The sequence below is a fragment of the Trichosurus vulpecula genome, chromosome 8 (genome assembly GCF_011100635.1).
Source record: "Trichosurus vulpecula isolate mTriVul1 chromosome 8, mTriVul1.pri, whole genome shotgun sequence".
In the NCBI taxonomy this organism is placed as follows: domain Eukaryota; kingdom Metazoa; phylum Chordata; class Mammalia; order Diprotodontia; family Phalangeridae; genus Trichosurus; species Trichosurus vulpecula.
The window spans coordinates 219,905,857-219,926,070 of record NC_050580.1 but is presented as its reverse complement, the minus strand read 5'-3'; the positions used below and the strand labels follow the sequence as shown (position 1 = coordinate 219,926,070).

General features: G+C 34.6%; 1 protein-coding gene across 1 annotated transcript in view; it reads left to right on the top strand.

Moving 5' to 3' along the window:
• SGPP1 (sphingosine-1-phosphate phosphatase 1) overlaps positions 1-14,247 on the top strand; it is a 52,652-nt gene extending 38,405 nt beyond the window's left edge. The window contains exon 3 of the mRNA XM_036735191.1: positions 8,921-14,247. Within this exon, the coding sequence (XP_036591086.1) occupies positions 8,921-9,472 (552 nt within the window). The 3' untranslated portion in view covers positions 9,473-14,247. The remainder of the gene's footprint in view (positions 1-8,920) is intronic.
• The last annotated feature ends 5,967 nt before the right edge of the window (positions 14,248-20,214 follow it).

Here is a 20,214-nt window from a genome sequence, read left to right as displayed (position 1 = left end):
TCATGTATGTATGTTTCAGCTGGTGAATGTGTAATCTGGATACCCTGTGTGCCTTATTTTAGTTTTTCTCTGAAAATTAGCAAAGTTTGCATATAACGGATTTCTAGAAAATCAAGTATAGAAAGTTTTTTTTATTTTTTATAATAGAATAGGTAGGTGGGTAGGTAGTGTTTTAGGCATTTCTTGGGTAGCATGTGGGATTAAATGACTAATAGGGCTCTTTCTTTTTTAAATTGATGATTTGACAGTTATTTTTAGAACATGCCCAAAGTAGTAAGAAATCTGGTTTTGAAACTTGCATATTCTCAAGGATAACTGCCACTTTTAAGTGTAATTTCTCCCCACCAATCCAACTTCCACATACATAACTGCCAAAGTGATTTTCCTAAAGCACAGTCTCACCATGTCACTCCTCAACTTGATAAACTCAAGTGATTACCTGTTACTTTAAGCCATAAACAGAAATTCCTCTGTTTAGTTTTTAAAGCCCTTTACAAGTTAACCTTTCAAGCTTTATAACATATTACTTACCTTCAGGTAAATCCATCTCTGTGCCTTGGCACTGGCCATTTCCCATGCCTGTGAAGTGTACTCATTTTTTCCTCTGCCTCTTAGAATTACTTGTTTTCTTCCAGCCTTGGCTCAAATGCCAACTTCTACATGAAGCCTTTCCTGATTCCCCCAGCTGCTAGTGACTTCATTCCAAACTACCTTCTGTTTTGCATGTATTTTTCATCTACCTGTCTGTGTACATGTCTCCCTGACTTAGATTATAAAATCCATGAGGGTAGGGACTGCTTCATTTTTGTTTTTGTTTCCCAGGCACCTAGCTCAGTGCTTGGCATATAGTAGGTGCTTCTAAATGTTTGTTGATTGAGTGGTTGTAATATTTCTTTAAATTTAATGGACATTTATTAAGCACCTATTATGTGGTAGGTCCCATTCTGGACACTGGGACTATGAAAATTAAATGATCTCTGTCCTCAAGGAGTTTACGTTCTCCTTTAAATTTTGAATCAAAAGGTAGGAATTATAATAACCAATTTGCGTGAAGTAGGTCATGTAAATCTCATCCCCGATTTTCTTTTTTTTTAAATCATTATTTATTTATTTAATATTTTTAGTTTTTAGCATTAATTTTCAGAAAAGTTTGAATTACAAATTTTCTCCCCATTTCTACCCTCCCCCCCACTCCAAGATGGCATATATTCTGATTGCCCCGTTCCCAGTCAACCCTCCCTTCTGTCACCCCACTCCCCCCCATCCCCTTTTCCCTTTCTTGAAGGGCAAGATAGATTTTTATGCCCCATTGCCATTACATCTTATTTCCTAGTTGCATGCAAAAACTTTTTTTTTGAACATCTGCTAACTTTGAGTTTCAAATTCTCTCCCCTCTTCCCTCCCCACCCACCCTCCCTAAGAAGGCAAGCAATTCAGCATAGGCCACATATGTATCATTATGTAAAACCCTTCTACAATACTCATGTTGTGAAAGACTAACTATATTTTGCTTCTTCCTATCCTATCCCCCCTTATCCAGTTTTCTCCCTTGACCCTGTCCCTTTTCAAAAGTGTTTGCTTTTGATTACCTCCTCCCCTACCTGCCCTCCCTTCTATCATCCCCCCTTATTTATCTCCTTCCTTCTTCTTTCCTGTGGGGTAAGATACCCAATTGAGTGTGTATGTTATTCTCTCCTCAGGTCAAATCTGATGAGAGCAAGATTCACTCATTCCCCCTCACCTGCCACCTCTTCCCTCCCAACACAACTGCTTTTTCTTGCCACTTTTATGAGAAATAATTTACCCCACTCTGTCTCTCCCTTTCTCCCTCTCTCAATATATTCCTCTCTCATCCCTTAATTTGATTTTATTTTTTTTAGATATCATCCCTTCATATTTAACTGTGCCCTCTGTGCCCTGTGCCCTCTGTCTATATATATATGTGTATGTATGTATATATGTATATTCCCTTCAGCTACCCTAATACTGAGGTCTCATGAATTATATACATCATCTTCCCATGTAGGAATGTAAACAAAACAGTTCCACTTTAGTAAGTTCCTTATGATTTCTCTTTCTTGATTACCTTTTTATGCTTCCCTTGATTCTTGTGTTTGAAAGTCAGATTTTCTATTCAGCTCTGTTCTTTTCACTGAGAAAGCTTGAAAGTCATCTATTTTATTGAAAGTCCATATTTTGCCTTGGAGCATGATACTCAGTTTTGCTGGGTAGGTGATTCTTGGTTTTAATCCTAGCTCCTTTGACCTCCAGAATATCATATTCTGAGCTCTTCGATCCCTTAATGTAGAAGCTGCTAGATCTTGTGTTATTCTGATTGTGTTTCCACAATACTCAAATCATTTCTTTCTGGCTGCTTGCAAAATTTTCTCCTTGATCTGGGAGCTCTGGAATTTGGTGACAATGTTCCTAGGAGTTTTCTTTTTGAGATCTTTTTGAGGAGGAGATCTGTGGATTCTTTCAATTTCTATTTTACCCTCTGGCTCTAGAATATCAGGGCAGTTCTCCTTGATAATTTCTTGAAAGATGATATCTAGGCTCTTATTTTGATTATGGATTTCAGGTATTCCAATAATTTTTAAATTATCTCTCCTGGACCTATTTTCCAGGTCAGTGGTTTTTCTAATGAGATATTTCACAGTCTTCCATTTTTTCATTCCTTTGGTTCTGTTTTATAATATCTTGATTACTCATAAAGTCACTAACTTCCACTTGCTCCAATCTAATTTTTAAGGTAGTATTTTCTTCAGTGGTCTTTTGGACCTCCTTTTCCATTTGGCTAATTCTGCCTTTCAAGGCATTCTTCTCCTCATTAGCTTTTTGGAGCTCTTTTGTCATTTGAGTTAGTCTATTTTTTGAGGTGTTATTTTCTTCAGTATTTTTTTGGGTCTCTTTTAGCCAATCATTGACTTGTTTTTCATGGTTTTCTTGCATCACTCTTGTTTCTCATCCCAATTTTTCCTTTACTTCTCTAACTTGCTTTTCCAAATCCTTTTTGAGCTCTTCCATGACCTGAGACCAGTTCACGTTTTTCTTGGAGGCTTTTGATGCAGGCTCTTCAACTTTGTTGACTTCTGGCTGTATGTTTTGGTTTTCTTTGTCACCAAAGAAAGATTCCAAAGTCTGAGTCTGAATCTGAGTCTGTTTTCGCTACCTGGCCATATTCGCAGCCAACTACTTGACCCTTGAGGTTTTCATTGGGGTATGACTGCTTGTAGAGTAGACAGTACTTTGTCCCAAGCTTGAGGGGTTGCGCTGTTGTTTTCAGAGCTATTTCTACACAGGAAGCTCTGCCACACCAGCGCTCCTCCTTCCCCAAGAACCACCAGCCTGGACCAGACTCAGATCTTAAGCAGGCTTTGAACTCCTGCTCTGATCTGCCACTTAATGCCTCCCACCAGGTGGGCCTGGGGCCCAAAGCAGCTGCAGCTGTAGTTCTGTTCTCAGAGTTGCCCCCGGGGTGGTGGCTGAACCTCGAACTCCTTTCACTCTGTCCCCTGCAGCTTTTCCCACTAACCTTCTCTGTTGTCTTTGGTGTTTGTGGGTCGAGAAGTCTGGTAACTGCCACAGCTCGCTGATTCAGGGCGCTAGGGCCTGTTCCACCAGGCTCCCGGTCTGGTTGGTCCAGGCACAGCCCACACTAGGCTCTGCTCTGCTCCATTCCCAGTTCCATGCGATAGACCTTACCCAGCAACCATCCAGGCTGTCCTGGGCTGGAGCCCTGCTTCCCTCTGCTATTCCATGGGTTCTGCAACTCTAGAATTTGTTCAGAGCCATTTTCATAGGTTTTTGGAGGGACCTGGCTGGGGGGGAGCTCATGCAAGTCCCTGCTTTCCAGCTGCCGTCTTGGCTCTGCCCCTCCCCATCCCCAATTTTCAAGTGGCAAAACTGAGACTCAGACATGGTCAACAGCTAGTAGAAAGAAAGAAAATATAAATTGACGTTGACATAGTTCTCTAAGATTATGCTTTGTGTGTACTTCCTCTAGTGAAGTAATGAGACATTTCTGATCCTATGATCCAAGATCTTTTTTTTTCCTGTTTTCAATGATCTTAAGTTTCTGAACAAGTTGAAAAAGATGTATGAATAAAGCACATGTATGATAGCATCACCCATGGTTCTGACTGTCTTCTCCCTTTGACTGTCAGTTCTGCAGAACAGCATATCAGTGAGAGCTACTATTGGGCTTTTGTGTGTTATTGCCAATGGAACATGTCCTTTATTTTCTTGACTTTAAAAAGTTTAGATCAAGGGAAGTTGAAAATATTAAGAATAATAGTTGTGCATACATGACTGTGCAAAATCACTAAGGTTCCGCATCTTACCACTTTTATAACTGGATATTTGAGTTATTACTGATAAGCTCTTTTATTTTTACATTATGGCACTTGATAGAACCACAAATGATAACTTTTCCTAAATTGCTAATACTTTAAATTTTAACATCTTTCCTAATTCAAACCAATTTCATTAATATATTTTTAAACTTTCCTCAGTGTTTACTCTAAAATTTGCTCAGAAGAGCAAGCAGGGGTTTTTCTATAATTTATTAATGAATGGCTACGTGACTATTTAGAGGAGTCATCTGAGCTACATTAGATGGTTAAAGAGCTGTAACAGTCTTCTCTAAATTCCACAGTGGCAACTTTATGCAGAATTTATTTTGTGCTCTATTTTTTATTAAAATATAATGAACAAGTATTTACTGAGCTCTTACTAAGGGGTACTGCTGCTCACTGGAAATACAAAGACAAAAATGAAGAAATTCTTGTCCTGAAGGACATTTTTTGAGAGGAAACAACATATAATCATTTATTGTATTTCCTCACTGTTGCTGATAATTGTAACCATTCCCATGGTCTACAGGAAAATAATAGAAGAGCTTTAGTATAACTTTTTAAAGCAAGCTTTCAAACTTTAATTTCCTAAAAAAAAAAAAAAATCAAACCTTATTTTAAAATTATTTGAATTGAGTCATCTCCAAAGAATCATTTTGTACTTCTGCATTTGTGACATTATGACTGAATGTTAATGTATTCTACATTGGGCCTACAAGTATAGCATATTAAAAGTTTTATATGGTTACGCAAGAGAGAAAAATGTTTTAGGAAAATAGCTATGGATATTGGAATTGTCAAGCTGTGGTAGTACCTCATAATAAAGGAGCTATCTTCTAACAATATACTTTATTATCAGAAATTTCATTCATAGAGACAGAAAAAAAGTAATATATAAATCTTGCTGGGCTTCAATTTCCTTATCTGTAAAATAAGATGATTCTTAGGTCCTTCCCTGCCCTAACATTCCATGAATCTTCTGGAGATCTATGATATGACATTTTTGGAAACAGTATCATACCATGCATTTTATAGGGATAAATAGTGTTCTGAAGGTATTTGAACAGAGGCTGGATGAATAATTTGTCGGAAAAATCATACAGAAGGTTTATGATTTACTATTTGGACAAATGATTTCTAAAGCTTTCCAGCTCATTCATTCTGGGACTCCCTCTGATCATATTTAGAGGTTAAGAGTTTTCCATATTACTTAACTATATACAGTAAATTTCACTTTTTTAAAAACTTTTTTAAAATTATAAACTTAATTGTTGGGTTATTTGTAGAAATCTTATTAACTAAAATAGAGAGTTTTTTTTTATTATTAGCTTATGCTTTCTGGCCAGTTTTTGATGTCAGATGGACTTTTTACTGGCTCAAATACAGAGTCCCTCATATTCATCATATGAACTTGATTGTTCCTTGGTTTTAGGCCAATTTTATCAAAGCTTACTTTGTTCCCACAGGCAAGGACACTGTCTTAAATAATTAAATACTTTAACCAGTAGAGCCACCAGACAATATTTTTATGTAAAATGCTTTTGTAGCATAATGAATATAACATTTCGTTGTGAAAATTTTTCGTGGAACCATAAAAAAATAAGGAATTTTGTCATATTGAAAAATACAGTTGTAAAAGTACAAATTGAATCAGCTGACTAGCTTTCAGTTTTGAAAGTTTCTAATGGAAAGTTCACTGATTAAAAAAAATTTTTTAAGACATTTCAATAAGTCTGGTTTTTAAAAAAACTTTTACTAAGGTAATATGAAACAAACCTTAGAGGAAATACATACTACCTAAGATAGGCATTTAGTTTAAAAAAAATTCTTAATGTAGGTTAATTTCATTTGTATTAACCTTATAAAACATGTATTTTGTAATATGTGTAGTTTCATGGAAGTATAAATCCTTGTGATGGCTAATATGTGAAGAATGAACTAGGACCTAGGCTCAATTGAATCCAAACTTCACAGAACAAATACCTTTAATAAAAGGATTTGTTCTGTAAAACCTGGACTCAGGCAAAAGGCCACACCCAAGGACCTAGAAGGCCACATGTGGCCTTGAGGCTGCAGGTTCCCCACCCCTGAACTAGATATTAGATATCTGCTATATAAAATTTAGGTAAGGAAATACTGCCTCTAAGTACAGATGTGCAGCTGCTCTGTACCTTAGAGCCTTAAGAGACGTGTTTAGAACTCTTTGTGTTCTGAGCTGATTGCTGGGTAACTAAGCCAGGGTCACAAAGTGGAATGCATCAGTCAGGACATATTCCCAGGTTTTCTTGATTTTGAGACCACAAGCACACAGTGTCTCCGTATGAAAATTAGGTCACTAAATTTTTCAGCACAGTATATGTTTTTAAAATCTAAAACATCATCAAAGTTGAGAAGAAAAAGTAACTAACAGCTTTCTGTTGCTATAACCAAATATTCAGACACATTTGCCTGTCTCTTTTTCTCCCATAGAAAATCACATAGTGGGTAGGAGAGGATACTGTGGTAAACAAAGGACAGTCACATGTGGGTTTGTGAAAGAGTAAATTTTGGGGTTTTTGTTTATGTGTTTGTTTTTAGTATTTGGAGTCTGAGATTTAAAGAATAGAGCTAGAGCTTCATATTACCAGTATTTCCTTCTCAGACTGCTGAAGCAGGCAGGTAAAGTTTTGTTTGAAACAGAATAGATAGAGAGCATGGTAGAGTGGAAACCGGACCATTGAACTTGGAAGCCTCAAAATTGCAGGTAGGACAAGCAACTAGCTGTGTGCCTTAGGACAGGTCACCTTTATTTCTTTGAGCCTCAGTTTCCTCCTCCACAAAATAGAATTGGATAACATTGACCACTCATCCTCTTAATATTTGCCCTACTTTCCTTACAGAGTTGTCATTAGGAACAAATGAGATAATGTAGGTAAAGCACTTTATAGGATTAAACTTAGGAGTGTTTGCAATTATAACAGTGGAATCTTTAGCTCTGGAATTTAATCATATAAAACTCTTGGGCAATTTAAGGGTAGGCACATGTGTGAATTTTTCACAATTTTTCATTCTTTAAAATTATTTTTAAAGAACCAGCCTTTTAAAAGTTGGCTGTTAACTTGCTATTTTCATTCATCTCTACTGTTCCATTTCTTTTTTTGTTTTTTTGTTGTTGTTGATTTTGTTGTTTTTTGAGGGGAGGAGGCAGGGCAGTTGGGGTTAAGTGACTAACCCAGGGTCACACAGCTAGTAAGTGTGTCAAGTGTCTGAGGCTGGATTTGAACTCAGGTCCTCCTGACTCCAGGGCCACTGCTCTACTTACTGTGCCACCTAGCTGCCCCTGTATATTATTATTAATGGTGGTGGTATTGCTAGGTCAAAGGGTATGCATAATTCAATAGCTTTTTGGGCCTGTTTCCAAATGGTCAGACGAGCAGTACATTATTGTATCTATTCTCCCACAGCCCCACCAGCATTTGTTATTTTTCTTCCTTTGTTTGGTCACCTTTGCCAATCTAATAGTAAGCTCCTTGAAGGCAGGGACTTTCTCTTGCTTCTTTTTTTATCTTCAGATCTCAGCACAGTGCCTGGCAAATAGTAGGCACTTAATAAATGTTTATTGAATGAAAGGTATGAAGTGGAATCTCAGAATTGTTTTAATTTTTATTTATCTAATTATTAGTGACTTAAAGCATTTTTTTTCTTATGGTTATTGATAGTTTGGATTTCTTTCTCTGAAAACTGCAGTTCATATTCCTTAACCATTTATCATTTGGGGAATGATGAGCCATATGTTTGACTTGTTTTATTCAGCTATACGAGGGAGAGTTGGGGAGGGGGGACAGGGCGAGGAGGATCACTGGAATTTGAGAGTGATGTCTAAAAAAAGGAAATTTTGATATATTTTTAAGAAAAAAATTATGGCAGAAATCATCATTCTAATATAAAATGATGAATAACTATGGTAATTATTCCCTCTTTCTCTTACCTCTTAACTCTTAACATTTTTTAGTGAGATTAAGACTGTCCACAAGCATAGCTGGCCTGAACCTCAGAACAGGTCTGACAAAGAAGGAACCAGATCCCTCCTCCAGACAGCCCATAGCTCAAAGATTCAGTCCCTCATTTGTTACTGCATTGTCCAGACTAATATCAGTTGAAGTTTTGTGGGGATGTTCTAAACATCATCTTCCCCTCTGCCCCAATAACAGTAAAAACAAGACCTATTTGGTTATATGATTTTACTATGTTCACACTTATATTTGAAACATGAAAATGAAATTTTCTTTGAAATCCTTTAACACTTCATGTATCTATGACTTTCCTTTTATTATGTCAACTTATCCTAAATTTTAGAAATAATTTCATTTATTTGAGATTGTGTCTATCAAGCTTTAGTTAATTATAAAAATGGCAGAATTCTTTTTTTTTATTCTTCTTTACAATCATTATGTAGATTTTGTTTTGTGCATTTTATTGTTTTCTTAAAGTTAAAAGCCCTTCAGTTTTCTGAATTTTAAAAAAGTCTTATCTTTAAAAGAGCAAAATTACACCTGACTAAAACTATTTTTTCTTTCTATCTTCAGGACATTATTGCTGGATTCCTGTATGCTATTTTTATCTTAGCTGTCTTCTATCCATATGTGGAGCTGATTGATAACTTCAACCAAATTTATAAATATTCTCCACTAATTATCATCAGTTTGCATTTAGCCCTGGGCATCTTTTCCTTCACACTTGACACTTGGAGTACATCACGAGGAGACACAGCTGAGATCTTGGGCAGTGGTGCAGGAATTGCATGTGGATCTCATGTTGCTTACCAGCTTGGTCTCGTGTCAGATCCTCCTCTTGATATGTTACCTTTAACTATTCCCTCCATCACTGTGACTCGTTTTGGAAAAGTCATATTACGGATTCTAATAGGAATGGTATTTTTGCTGCTGATGAGAATTGTAATGAAAAAGATCACCATTCCATTGGCCTGTAAAATGTTTGGTATTAAAAGTGATGATATTCGAAAAGCAAGACAGTACATGGAAATTGAACTTACTTATCGTTATATAACCTATGGAATGGTTGGCCTCTCTATCACATTTCTGGTTCCTTGCTTATTTTACTTTATTGGCCTTTCTTGATGGCCTATCACTTATGGGAAAGGATGGCAATATGTGAGAATAATTCTAAGGCAAAAGTCAGATCAATGCTTTTGCAGGAATTTTACTTAAATAAGTATTTAAGTGAATGTAAAACGGACAATGCTTCTTACCACTGCATCTAGATATTGTTTTGGAGAATGCTGAGCAATTTCAACACAGAGAAAGTTCTAGATACCCCTTAGGTATGATGTTTTGGAGTGTTTTATTGCTATTGTATAATTTGGGTTATGGATCCTATATATAATATATATTAGGTACATAATATCATGTACCTAATATATATTACATGAGTCTTAATAAACTATGGGACTGTATAAATAAACATAAATAATATGCATACAATTATGCCTTTGTATTTGGATTTAACCCCAGGTATGTTGTGATAACCTGAGAAAAAAATTTCCTTTGTCTAGAATGTGAGCCATTTCCTAATTTAATTACATAGTTAATGAAAACAAAATTAGTATGCAAACCACTTATCTGTTTATTGCCTCCTCCTACTACTTTAATTGCTATGCTTGTTGATCTATATTAGGAGGCATTTAATGGACCAAATTTGAAGTAAAATTAACTTTTGCATTCAAAATTTTTTGGTTTTTTTTTCTTTTAGTTCTGTGTACAATGTAAAATACTTTGGTTTGCATTCATTCTAGATATCTCTATAATGATTCAGGTACTGTATTTTACTGCTTATTAATTGTGCCTTTTTGTTGCTGAATTAAGAAATGCCATGTATGCTGTGATGTAAAAAAATAGGACTGATAATTTATCTTCAATGACCCATAATTAGGGAAATATTTTTTTAAACTTATGTTGAGAAAATTCTGAGGAGTTTAGAAGTAAACTGTGCTTTACACTGTAGCTTGCATATTAATAAATAGAATGAACTAAACTTTCTCAGTGACTTAACAGCTAATGGACTATGTAGTCTATAGGGTTTTTTGGTTGTTGTTGCATTATAAGTTACAGGAAGAAGATTATTTTTCTGCACGTTGTCTTGATTGTATTGCAGGTTAGTATTTCTAGCAGGTGGAAATATAATTGAAATCTAGACTGGGGCAATGGAACATGAACTCAGTGTGCATTTATAACATTCTTAAATTATTTCCAAAGGTCTATAGTTGACAATGTTGATTTTTCTGGTTTAACCATTTACTAGTGACTTAAGATGGAATAAATAAGTTAAAAGAAACTAGTTGCCAGTATCTCCAGATCTTATAATTTTTCAGTTTTATTTTTTCCTCTTTATAAAATGTGGATACAGTATTAGACTGTCATTTATTCTGTTTACTTTTTATAGTTTGAAGTTTAATTTCCTTTGAAATTAGGTTAACAGTTATTTCCTAGGACTAAATTTCAAATATGAGAAAATTACTACATAAACATCAGGATAACGTATTGGTGATTTTATTGCAGTATTTGTACTGTAGACCCAGGAGTGTAGCCTTAAAAATGTTTTTTGTTTTGACAGATAACACTTTGACAGCTAACACTTAAGAGTTTTCCAGTTGAAAACTTGGGTTTATGGCAACTGGCCTAAAAATCAATCTGTTAACTACAATTCAGGCATTAAAATTTATAGGCACTGATTGATATCTGTTCTTTTAAAGATGAGAAAGTAACTTTTCTTTTCCAAATTGGAGTTCAGAAAATGAATTCAAGGGAATATTTTCCACGATTCAGTTCTGTACTATGCTATGCATTTATATCGAGTTTAAAACAATATTAGATTCAACATACTCATTGTGTTTTATTTTTTCTATCCTATGCTGAATGTATCTAAAAATAAAAACCAAATTTAAGATTTTCTTCCTTCTACAGATTTGTTTCTGTGCTATTTGGTAGACATCTTGAATGGATGGTAAAGGCTTTTTCCCTAAACAGTCCATATGTAGCTCATTCAAGATTAAACCGTTAGTTTTTGTCATTGTCACATCGTAGTTCTATACCTAGAAGAGATCTCTGGTGATCTAGTCCAACTCCTTTTATTGATAAGGAAACTAAGTTAGTCAATTAGTTAATTAGCATTCATATGGCACCTGCCAATAGGCCAGGCACTATGCTAAGCACTGGAGGGCCTAACTGAGGCCCTTAAGAGTGGATGAACTTGTCTTGGTTTCAGAAGTAGTAACCATCTTTTTGATGGGAAGTGAAGGACTTCCTTTAGCAATCCAATGAGTTTCCCTTTTATTCTTTTGTAATAGCCTTGTATTGTAGTGAAATGCATTGTTTCAAAGCCTCTCTTTAAAAAAATTGTTAGATCTTTGGCTAACAGTTACAGGAGTAAAGAATATGGATTTATTTCCAAAATTGTGATTTTTGGTATTTGTAGTTGATATTACTAGCATTCTATGAATGCCCCAATTTAATCAGCATGCTGAGAAAAGATAGTTTTTGCAAATAGAACGAAGCTATAATGAGAGGGATTTTTAGAGGAGTTGGAAAAAATGTTAGTTTTACAAGGGTATCATTGAAAAATGATAACTCAATGCAAAGTAGGCCTTTAAGGTTTACAAAGCACTTTCTTCACAATAATAACCCTGTGAAAATAGATATATAAATTGTATTATTCCCATTTACTAATGGCAAAGCTGGGATTCAGACTCATATCTTATGACTCTAGAACCTGTGTTTTTTGAAGAAATGCAGAAAACTTAAATTAAGATCTTATGTAAATTATTAATTATGTCTACTTCATAACAAGTGAAATTATAAGATCTTTTATAAAAGATAACATATATCTTTTAAGGACAGAATAACAATGTACAGCCAGTGATCCAACGATCTGTACAGAATTAAAATGAAAATCTGTAACAAAGTATTTGACAAATAGTGAACCTAATTCAATCACAACCAAACATCATAAATTACTTGGTAAATGCTGTGTGTAATTAATTCTTATCACTAGAAATACATTGAGCTTTTTTTTTTAATTACTCAAAGCCTTTTTATCCCTGTTAATGAACATATATGGTCAGCTTATACCAAAAATGTTTTAAATATAGCTTTAAAGGTGAAGTAGTGCTCTAGGCCTTCTTGCTAATGAATAGTTTTTAAAAACACGATTAGAGGACTTTTTAAGAAAAATTGAAGAAACTTGTGAGGCAATCTGAAAGATTTCCAGGTTGCTAAACTGGACAGTTTGTCAAGTTTTTAAACTATTACAACTCCATTCAGAGTAAAATAGTTTGTTTTTAGTTTCTTAAACTGAAATGAGTTTTTGCACCTAATTTTAATGATTACATAAAATGTAAATAATTTAGCACAGCAAAAAGAAAAGGCATTAACATGCTATTTTAAGGGGCACTTTTGGAAAGGTCTATAGAACCCTGTATAGAAAGCCCTCTGGGGTTTCAAATAATTTCGGTGTGTTATATTCTTTTCCCATTCACTGTAATGAGACCTCTTAAAAAATTAACTTTGGATACTTTTACATTCACTAGACTCTACTGTACATTGCATTGTTATATTACTTTTTATAACATACGAAGAATGTGATTGTTTTTGTACTGTGGGACTACAGACTAGAATGCTTTCCTTTCTCCCTCTTCAAAACTGCCTGTACATAGAGCTTCTGCATATTAAAAAGTACCTACTTGAAGGCTCTTCTCCTAGCTACTTGAGACACATCTGCTGTTGGAGAGATAGCACCTGATACTTTTGTCTCCTATTAAGCCCTAGGACCAGCTTCCTCATGGTTGCTACCTATACTTTTCTTCCATAGGGACCAAACAACTAGTAGGTAAAAGGTACAGACAAGCAGAAGCTTAATTTTGCTATTATAATAACTACCATTTTATTTCTTTGATTCATTTTTGAATCTCCTTGCTGGAAAGTTATTTTTGCTTAAAGTTTCCTATTAAGTAGACTAGACGCTTTCTGCTTTTTAAAATCTTTCTTAAGGGGCTTTAGCTATTTGCCCTTGCAGAATTCTATTCAGCACTATATTCTCAGGAATCTCTAGGACATATCCTCTAGGAATTGTACGGGAATTCTATAATTGTTTTTCCCAGCCACTTTCCTTATGGGAACAAGATTTTTTTTTTCAAAAATGAATTCTGATAACTAGTTTCATATTGTCTATAATCTCATTATGTTTCTTCTTTAAAAGTTGTACAGCAGCTTAAACTTTTAAGAAATTTCTGTAATATGTATAAGATAATTCATTGCTCACACTTTAATAATAACAAACTAAGAAAGAAATTCAAGGTAATTAACCAACCAGAGTGTTTTGATTTCTCTCAAGTTTGTTTAATGTACTCTGCTATTTTTCTGTTGCGGATCTGAGTGGTTTTGCTATATACTAGGGAGGTTTAAAAAAAATAACCACAGCAGTATTTATTTTTCAGATTTGAGTTTTCTTTATTCATTAGTCTAAACAGTTGACTTTTTCTGATTTGCAATTTGTAAACAAATACTTCAGATTCTGTATCTTTAAGATTTTTGTCATTTTGGGTATGTAAATATTTAAGGGCTGACAGTGATTCAGGTACTTAAAAATAAGCTTTGCATGTACTAAGTACAATAGATCTATTGTACAAAGTGTGATTTGTATCCAAATCAGTTTTAAGTTGCCTATTTACTTCAACGTTTAAATCAGATCTACAGAAGAAAAATACATTCAACTCATACGGGAATACAGCTGTTCAACTTCAACGTAAGTCTTCTAAGTCCCTTTGTTGAATTGAATTGAAAATAAAATCTTATGGGATTGACCAATATGCAATAAACTAGCTACTTAATATAAACTAAAATTTTGGTTAGTGTGTCATTTTAAAACTAATTATGTCAATCCTATACAATTCAGACTTGAATTTTTAGTGAAGACCAAAACTATACAGAAAATATATAGGGTTAGCAATAATAATTCAAAACTTGGGTGCCAGGTTGAGGTTTTTTTTCCCTCTTTTGTGGTCCCATGCAAAGTCAAAGGCTTCTAGGACCCTAAAGCAACATTAATCCTGTCTTTAGACACTACTTTTGGAACTTGGTTTGGCTTTTTTGAGTTTGAAAAGTAATAGAGAAGGATCCACAGGTGGGACTTTTCTTTAGTAGGCTACAGTTTCCCCTAATACTAGACTGGCGACTTTCTTAATGTCATAAGGAGGCTAATAGAAAGGATACCTAAGATGAGTCACAGGGAAAAAATGACCCCAAAGGTCATTGGAACTCTAGAGCTCATCTAGTTCAGTTCCCTTCATCTTATAGACTAAAGTGCCTTGAAAAGGTGACTTTCCCAGTATTTCATTATGACGTGTTGATAAGAGCCAGCAATAAAATCCAGATCTCCTGACCTACTCCACTATTCTTTCTCCTATGCTATTTTATCTCTATACTTAAGTAAATGGAGACAAAATGAATGCTAAATCCCTAAGAGCTTCAAATTTTATCCTCATTGTGAATATCAATAGTTAAGAGATTTCCTTAAACCACATTCTGTATTTTTCTTTAATTTCAAAAAGGATATCTCATATTCTCAGAAAATAACAAGCAAATGTTCCATGAAAATCCAGCTTAATTAGAATTTGGATTTTTAATAGAAATGTGGTAAACCTAAATAACAGATATGAAGAAACTGCACTTCTAATCAATCCCTCACTATTTTCTATGCATTTTGTAACTTTAAGAAATATAAATTTCCAAAGACCAATCTTTCTGGCAATGTAGAGAATAATTTAAATGCTACAGGAATAATTATTGTCTCCAATTTAAGAAATCAAATTAAATTTTATTTTTTTCTTATGCTTATGTGAAATTTCCATTTGAATGCCTTTTCTTTCTAGCTCAGTCTTTAGGTCCTGAGTAATCACAGAATTTTAGGTACTGGAAGGGATCTTAGAGGTCATGTGATTCATTTTTCCACCCAATGCAGGAATAACTTATAGTATCACTGACAGATAGTAAGCCATATGGCTTTTTTTGGGGGCATACTTCCAGTAGCAGGGTACTCAGTTTTGAAGGCAACTTGTTCCTCTGTTAGAGAGTTCCATCAGCTATCTGAGGTCTAAATAAATGTAGGCTAGTTTTCCTTCTAGAGAAGACAAAGCCACTCCCCACCGCAGGGTGAAAGGTAGCATGACATTTAATTGAAAGAAATGGTAGCAGGACTTCAATGGGGGAGGAGTGGGATAGATCAAGACTGGTGCTGGGGAAAACATTTGTTAGCCAGCTAGAGAACAGAAGAATGTCACAGAGTAAGAAGGATAATAAAAGGGCAACTATATATTTGGAATTTTTAAGAAAAAAAATTTGAGGTTTTTGAAAAAGAATGAACTGGAAGCTCTAAGGAAGAAGCAGCTGCTTGTCCTCTGAGAAGTGACAGAGTAAAGCCACAGAGCATCATTCAGTAAGGAACAGAGGAAGAAGAGAGGAGTAGGTGCTTATTGGAGATGCTCTACTCTGAGGTATGGAGGCAACTACTTGTCAGCCTGATAATAACAGGGCTTATATCAAAGACATAATAGAGAAACTTCCAAGAATTTTCAAAACAGATAACTTATTACCAACTTCCAATGATTCACAAATGATACTGTTCAAAGAGAATTTTGAAGATCACCAAAGATTGTGAAGTCTTAGGCAAGAAACTGACAGGGGCCCAGGTTTTGTTTCCTGCATGACTGACTGAGAATGTTGTATCTGTGAAAGGGATTTGGTAAAACAGATAAACCATTGGTAATTTGATTTAAGAAAAGAAGAAAACAATTACCAGTACAAAAAATGAAAAGAGCAAATTCACCACCAATGAGGATGAAATAAAGCAATTATTAGGAGTTGCCTTGCAATTATATGCCAATAAATCAAACCATCTAAGTGAAATGAATATTTACAAAAATATACGTTGCCTGGATTAACAGAAGAGGAAATAGAATACTTAACTCTAACTTAGAAAAATAAATTGAACAAGCCATCAATGAGCTCCCTAAAAAAAATCCTAAGGACCAGATGGACCAAGTGATATTCCCAGAACCAAGTGGATTGTACCAAACATTTAAAGAACAATTCATTACAATATTGAACTATTTGGAAAAATAGGCAAAGAAGTCCTTCCAAATTCCTTTTCACAACACAAATATGGTGCTGATACCTAAACTAGGAAGAGCAAAAACAAAAAGAAAACTATAGACCAATTTCCCTAATGAATATTGATGCAAAAAAATTTAAATATCAAGAAGGAGATTATAGCAACAAAACAAAGATAATACACTATGACCAGGTGGTATTTATACCAGGAATGCAGGTCTGGTTCAATATTAGGAAAACAGCATAATTGACCATATCAATGACGAAACAAATAAAAATCATATAATTATTTCAAGAGATGCAGAAAAAGCTTTTGACAAAATACAACATCCATTCCTATTAAAAAATACTGGAGAGCATAGGAATAAATGGAGCTTTCCTTAATATGATAAGTAGTATCTATCTAAAACCATAAGCAAGCATTATTTGTAATGCGGATAAGCTAGAAGCCTTCCCAATAAGATAAAGGGTGAAGCAAGGATGTCCATTATTACCACTATTATTCAATAATGTATTAGAAATACTAGCTATACAGAACTAGGAGAACATTGTACACAGAAACATCAATACCATACAATGATCAACTGTGAAAGACTTACCTATTCTCAGCAATACAATCCAAGACAATTCCAACGACCTCATGATGAAAAATGCTATCCACTTCCTAAAAACTGATAGGATCTGAATGCAGATCAAAGCATACATATTTTTCACTTTCTGTATTTTTCCATGGTTTATTTTCCTTTGGGTCTGTGTCTTCTTTCACAACATGGCCAATGTGGTAATATGTTTTCATAATTGAATATATCAAATTGTTTACTGTCTCAGGGGGAGGGGAGGAAGGGAGAAAAAATTTGGAATTAAAATTTTTAAAAAATTGAATGTTAAAATTGTCTTTACCTGTAACTAGAGAAAAAAATACTATTTTTAAAAATCTTGGGGGAAATAATGCTAGCTTTAGCAATAAAAGAAGAAAAAGAGATTGAAAGAACTAGAATAGGCAATGAGAAAACTGCAGCTAGGTGGTACAGTGGATAGAGTGCAGGACCTAAAGTCAGAAAGATATCTTTGTGAGTTCAAATCTGGCATCGGACACTAGTTGTGTGTCCTTGGGCAAATCACTTAACCCTGTTTATCTCAGTTTTATCATCTGTCAGGTGAGCTGGAGAAGGAAATGGCAAATCACTCCCAGTATCTTTGCTAAGAAAATCCCAAATGGGGTCATGAAGAGTCGGACATGATTGAAACAATTGAACAACACCAACAAATGAAACAAAGCTATCACTCTTTGCAGATAATATGATGGCATACTTAGAGAATCAACTAAAAAAACCAGTTGAAATAATTAACAACTTTAGCAAAGTTGCAGGATATAAAATAAACCCACCTAAATCACAGCATTTCTATATATCACCAACAAAGTCCAACAGCAAGAGACAGAAAAATTCCACTTAAAATAACTGTAGACAGTATGAAATGCTTAGGAGTCTACCTGCCAAGACAAACTCAGGAACTACATGAACACAATTACAAAACACTTTTCACACAAAATCAGATCCAAACAATTGGAAAAATATTAATTGCTCATGGGTAGGCCAAGCCAATATAATAAAATGACAATTCTACCCAAATTAATTTATTCAGTGCTATACAAAATTACCAAAAACTTTTATAAAGCTAGAAGAAATAATAACAAAATTAATGTGGAGGAACAAAAGATCAAGAGTATCAAGAGAATTAATGAAAAAAAAATGTGAAGGAAGGTGGGCTAGCCATACCAGATCTCAAACTGTATCATAAAGTGGTAATCATCAAAATGATCTGGTAGTGGCTAAGAAGCTGTGTAGTGGCTCAGTGGAATAGATTGGGTACATAAGACACAGTAAGTAATGACCGTAGTAATCTGGTGTTTGGTAAACCGAAAGATCTAAACTTTTGGGACAAGAACTATTTGACAAAAACTGCTGGAAAACTAGAAAACAGTTTGCAGAAACTAGGGAGAGACCAACATCACACCACATTCCAAGATAAGGTTAAAATGGGTACATGATTTAGATATAAAGGGTGGTATCATAAGCAAATTCATATGGAATAGTTTACCTCCCAGATCTATGGATAAGGGAAGAATTTATGACCAAACAAGAGAGAGAATATTACAGGATGTAAAATGTATAATTTTGATTATATTAACTTTAAAAGTTTTTGCACAAACAAAACCAAGATTGTAAGGAAAATAGAAAACTGGGTAAATTTTTTTTCCAGCCAAGTGTCTCTGATAAAGGCCTCATTGCTCATATATACAGAGAACTTAGTCAAATTTGTAAGAATACAAGTCATTCCCCAATTGATAAATGGTCAAGGGATATGAACAGTTTTTAGATGAAGAAACCAAAGCTATCTGTAGTCATATAAAAAGTGCTCTAAATCACTATTGACTAAAGAAATGTAAATTAAAACAGGTCCAAGGGTACTACCTCATATCTATCAGATTGGTTAATGTAACAGAAGAAGAAAAGATAACTGTTTGGTATGGTAATGTGGTAAAACTTAATGGTAAACATTAGTGGTAAAACACTAATGCACTGTTGGTGGAGTTGTAAACTGATCCACCCATTCTGGAGAACAATTTGGAATGAGGCCCAAAGAGCTATACATCTGTGTATACCCTTTGACCCAGCAATACCACTACTAGGTCTGTATCCCAAAGAGATTAAAAAAAAAGGAAAGGACATATTTGAGCAAAAATACTTATAGCAGCTCTTTTTGTGGTAGCAAAGAATTGGAAACTGAGGGGATGCCCATCAGCTGGGGAATGGCTGAACAAGTTGTTTATAATTGGTATATGATTGTAATGGAATACTACGTGCTATAAGAAATGAAGAGCAGGATGTTTTCAGAAAAACCTGGAAAGAATTAGACGAATTATTGCAAAATGAAGGGAGCAGAACCAGGAACTGTTAATGACTTGGCTATTCTCAGCAATACAATGATCCAAGACAATTCCAAGGACTCATGATGAAAAATGCTATCCACCTCCAGAGAAAGAACTGGTGGCATCTGAACACAGATTGAAGGATACTATTTTTCGCTTTATTTGTGTGTGTGTGTTGGGGGGGGGTGGGGAGTGGTCTGTGTTTTCTTTTACAAAATGACTATTATGGAAATATGTTTTGCATGATTGCATATGTATAACCCATATCTAATTGCTTGTCATCTCAGGGAGAGTGGGAAAGGAGGGAGGGAGAGAATTGGGGACTCAAAATTTTAAAAAAATGTTTAAAACTGTTTTTACATGTAATTGGAAAATATATTTAAAATAAAAATAAAGGAATTTGGACTTATGGAACACAGCTTAAAATATATCAGTGACCAATTCCTGACGGGATGGTATGCACTTAACTAGGACTGGTAAGAAACAAATCTTTGCAGCAACTTTTCTCATAATGGTTTTATTTCTAAGATACATGGGGGACCTTAATTGATAATGATCAAAGGATATGAATAGACAGTATTCAGCTGAAGAAATCCAAATTATCAATAATCATATGCAAAAATGCGTTAAATCATTAACAGACAAATGCAGATTGAAACAATTCTCAGATTCTCCTTCATACCTTTCAGGCTGACAAAGTGGTAAAAATAGAAAATGGCAAATGCTGGAGGGGCTATGGGAAAACAGTATGGGGAAAATAATGCATTGC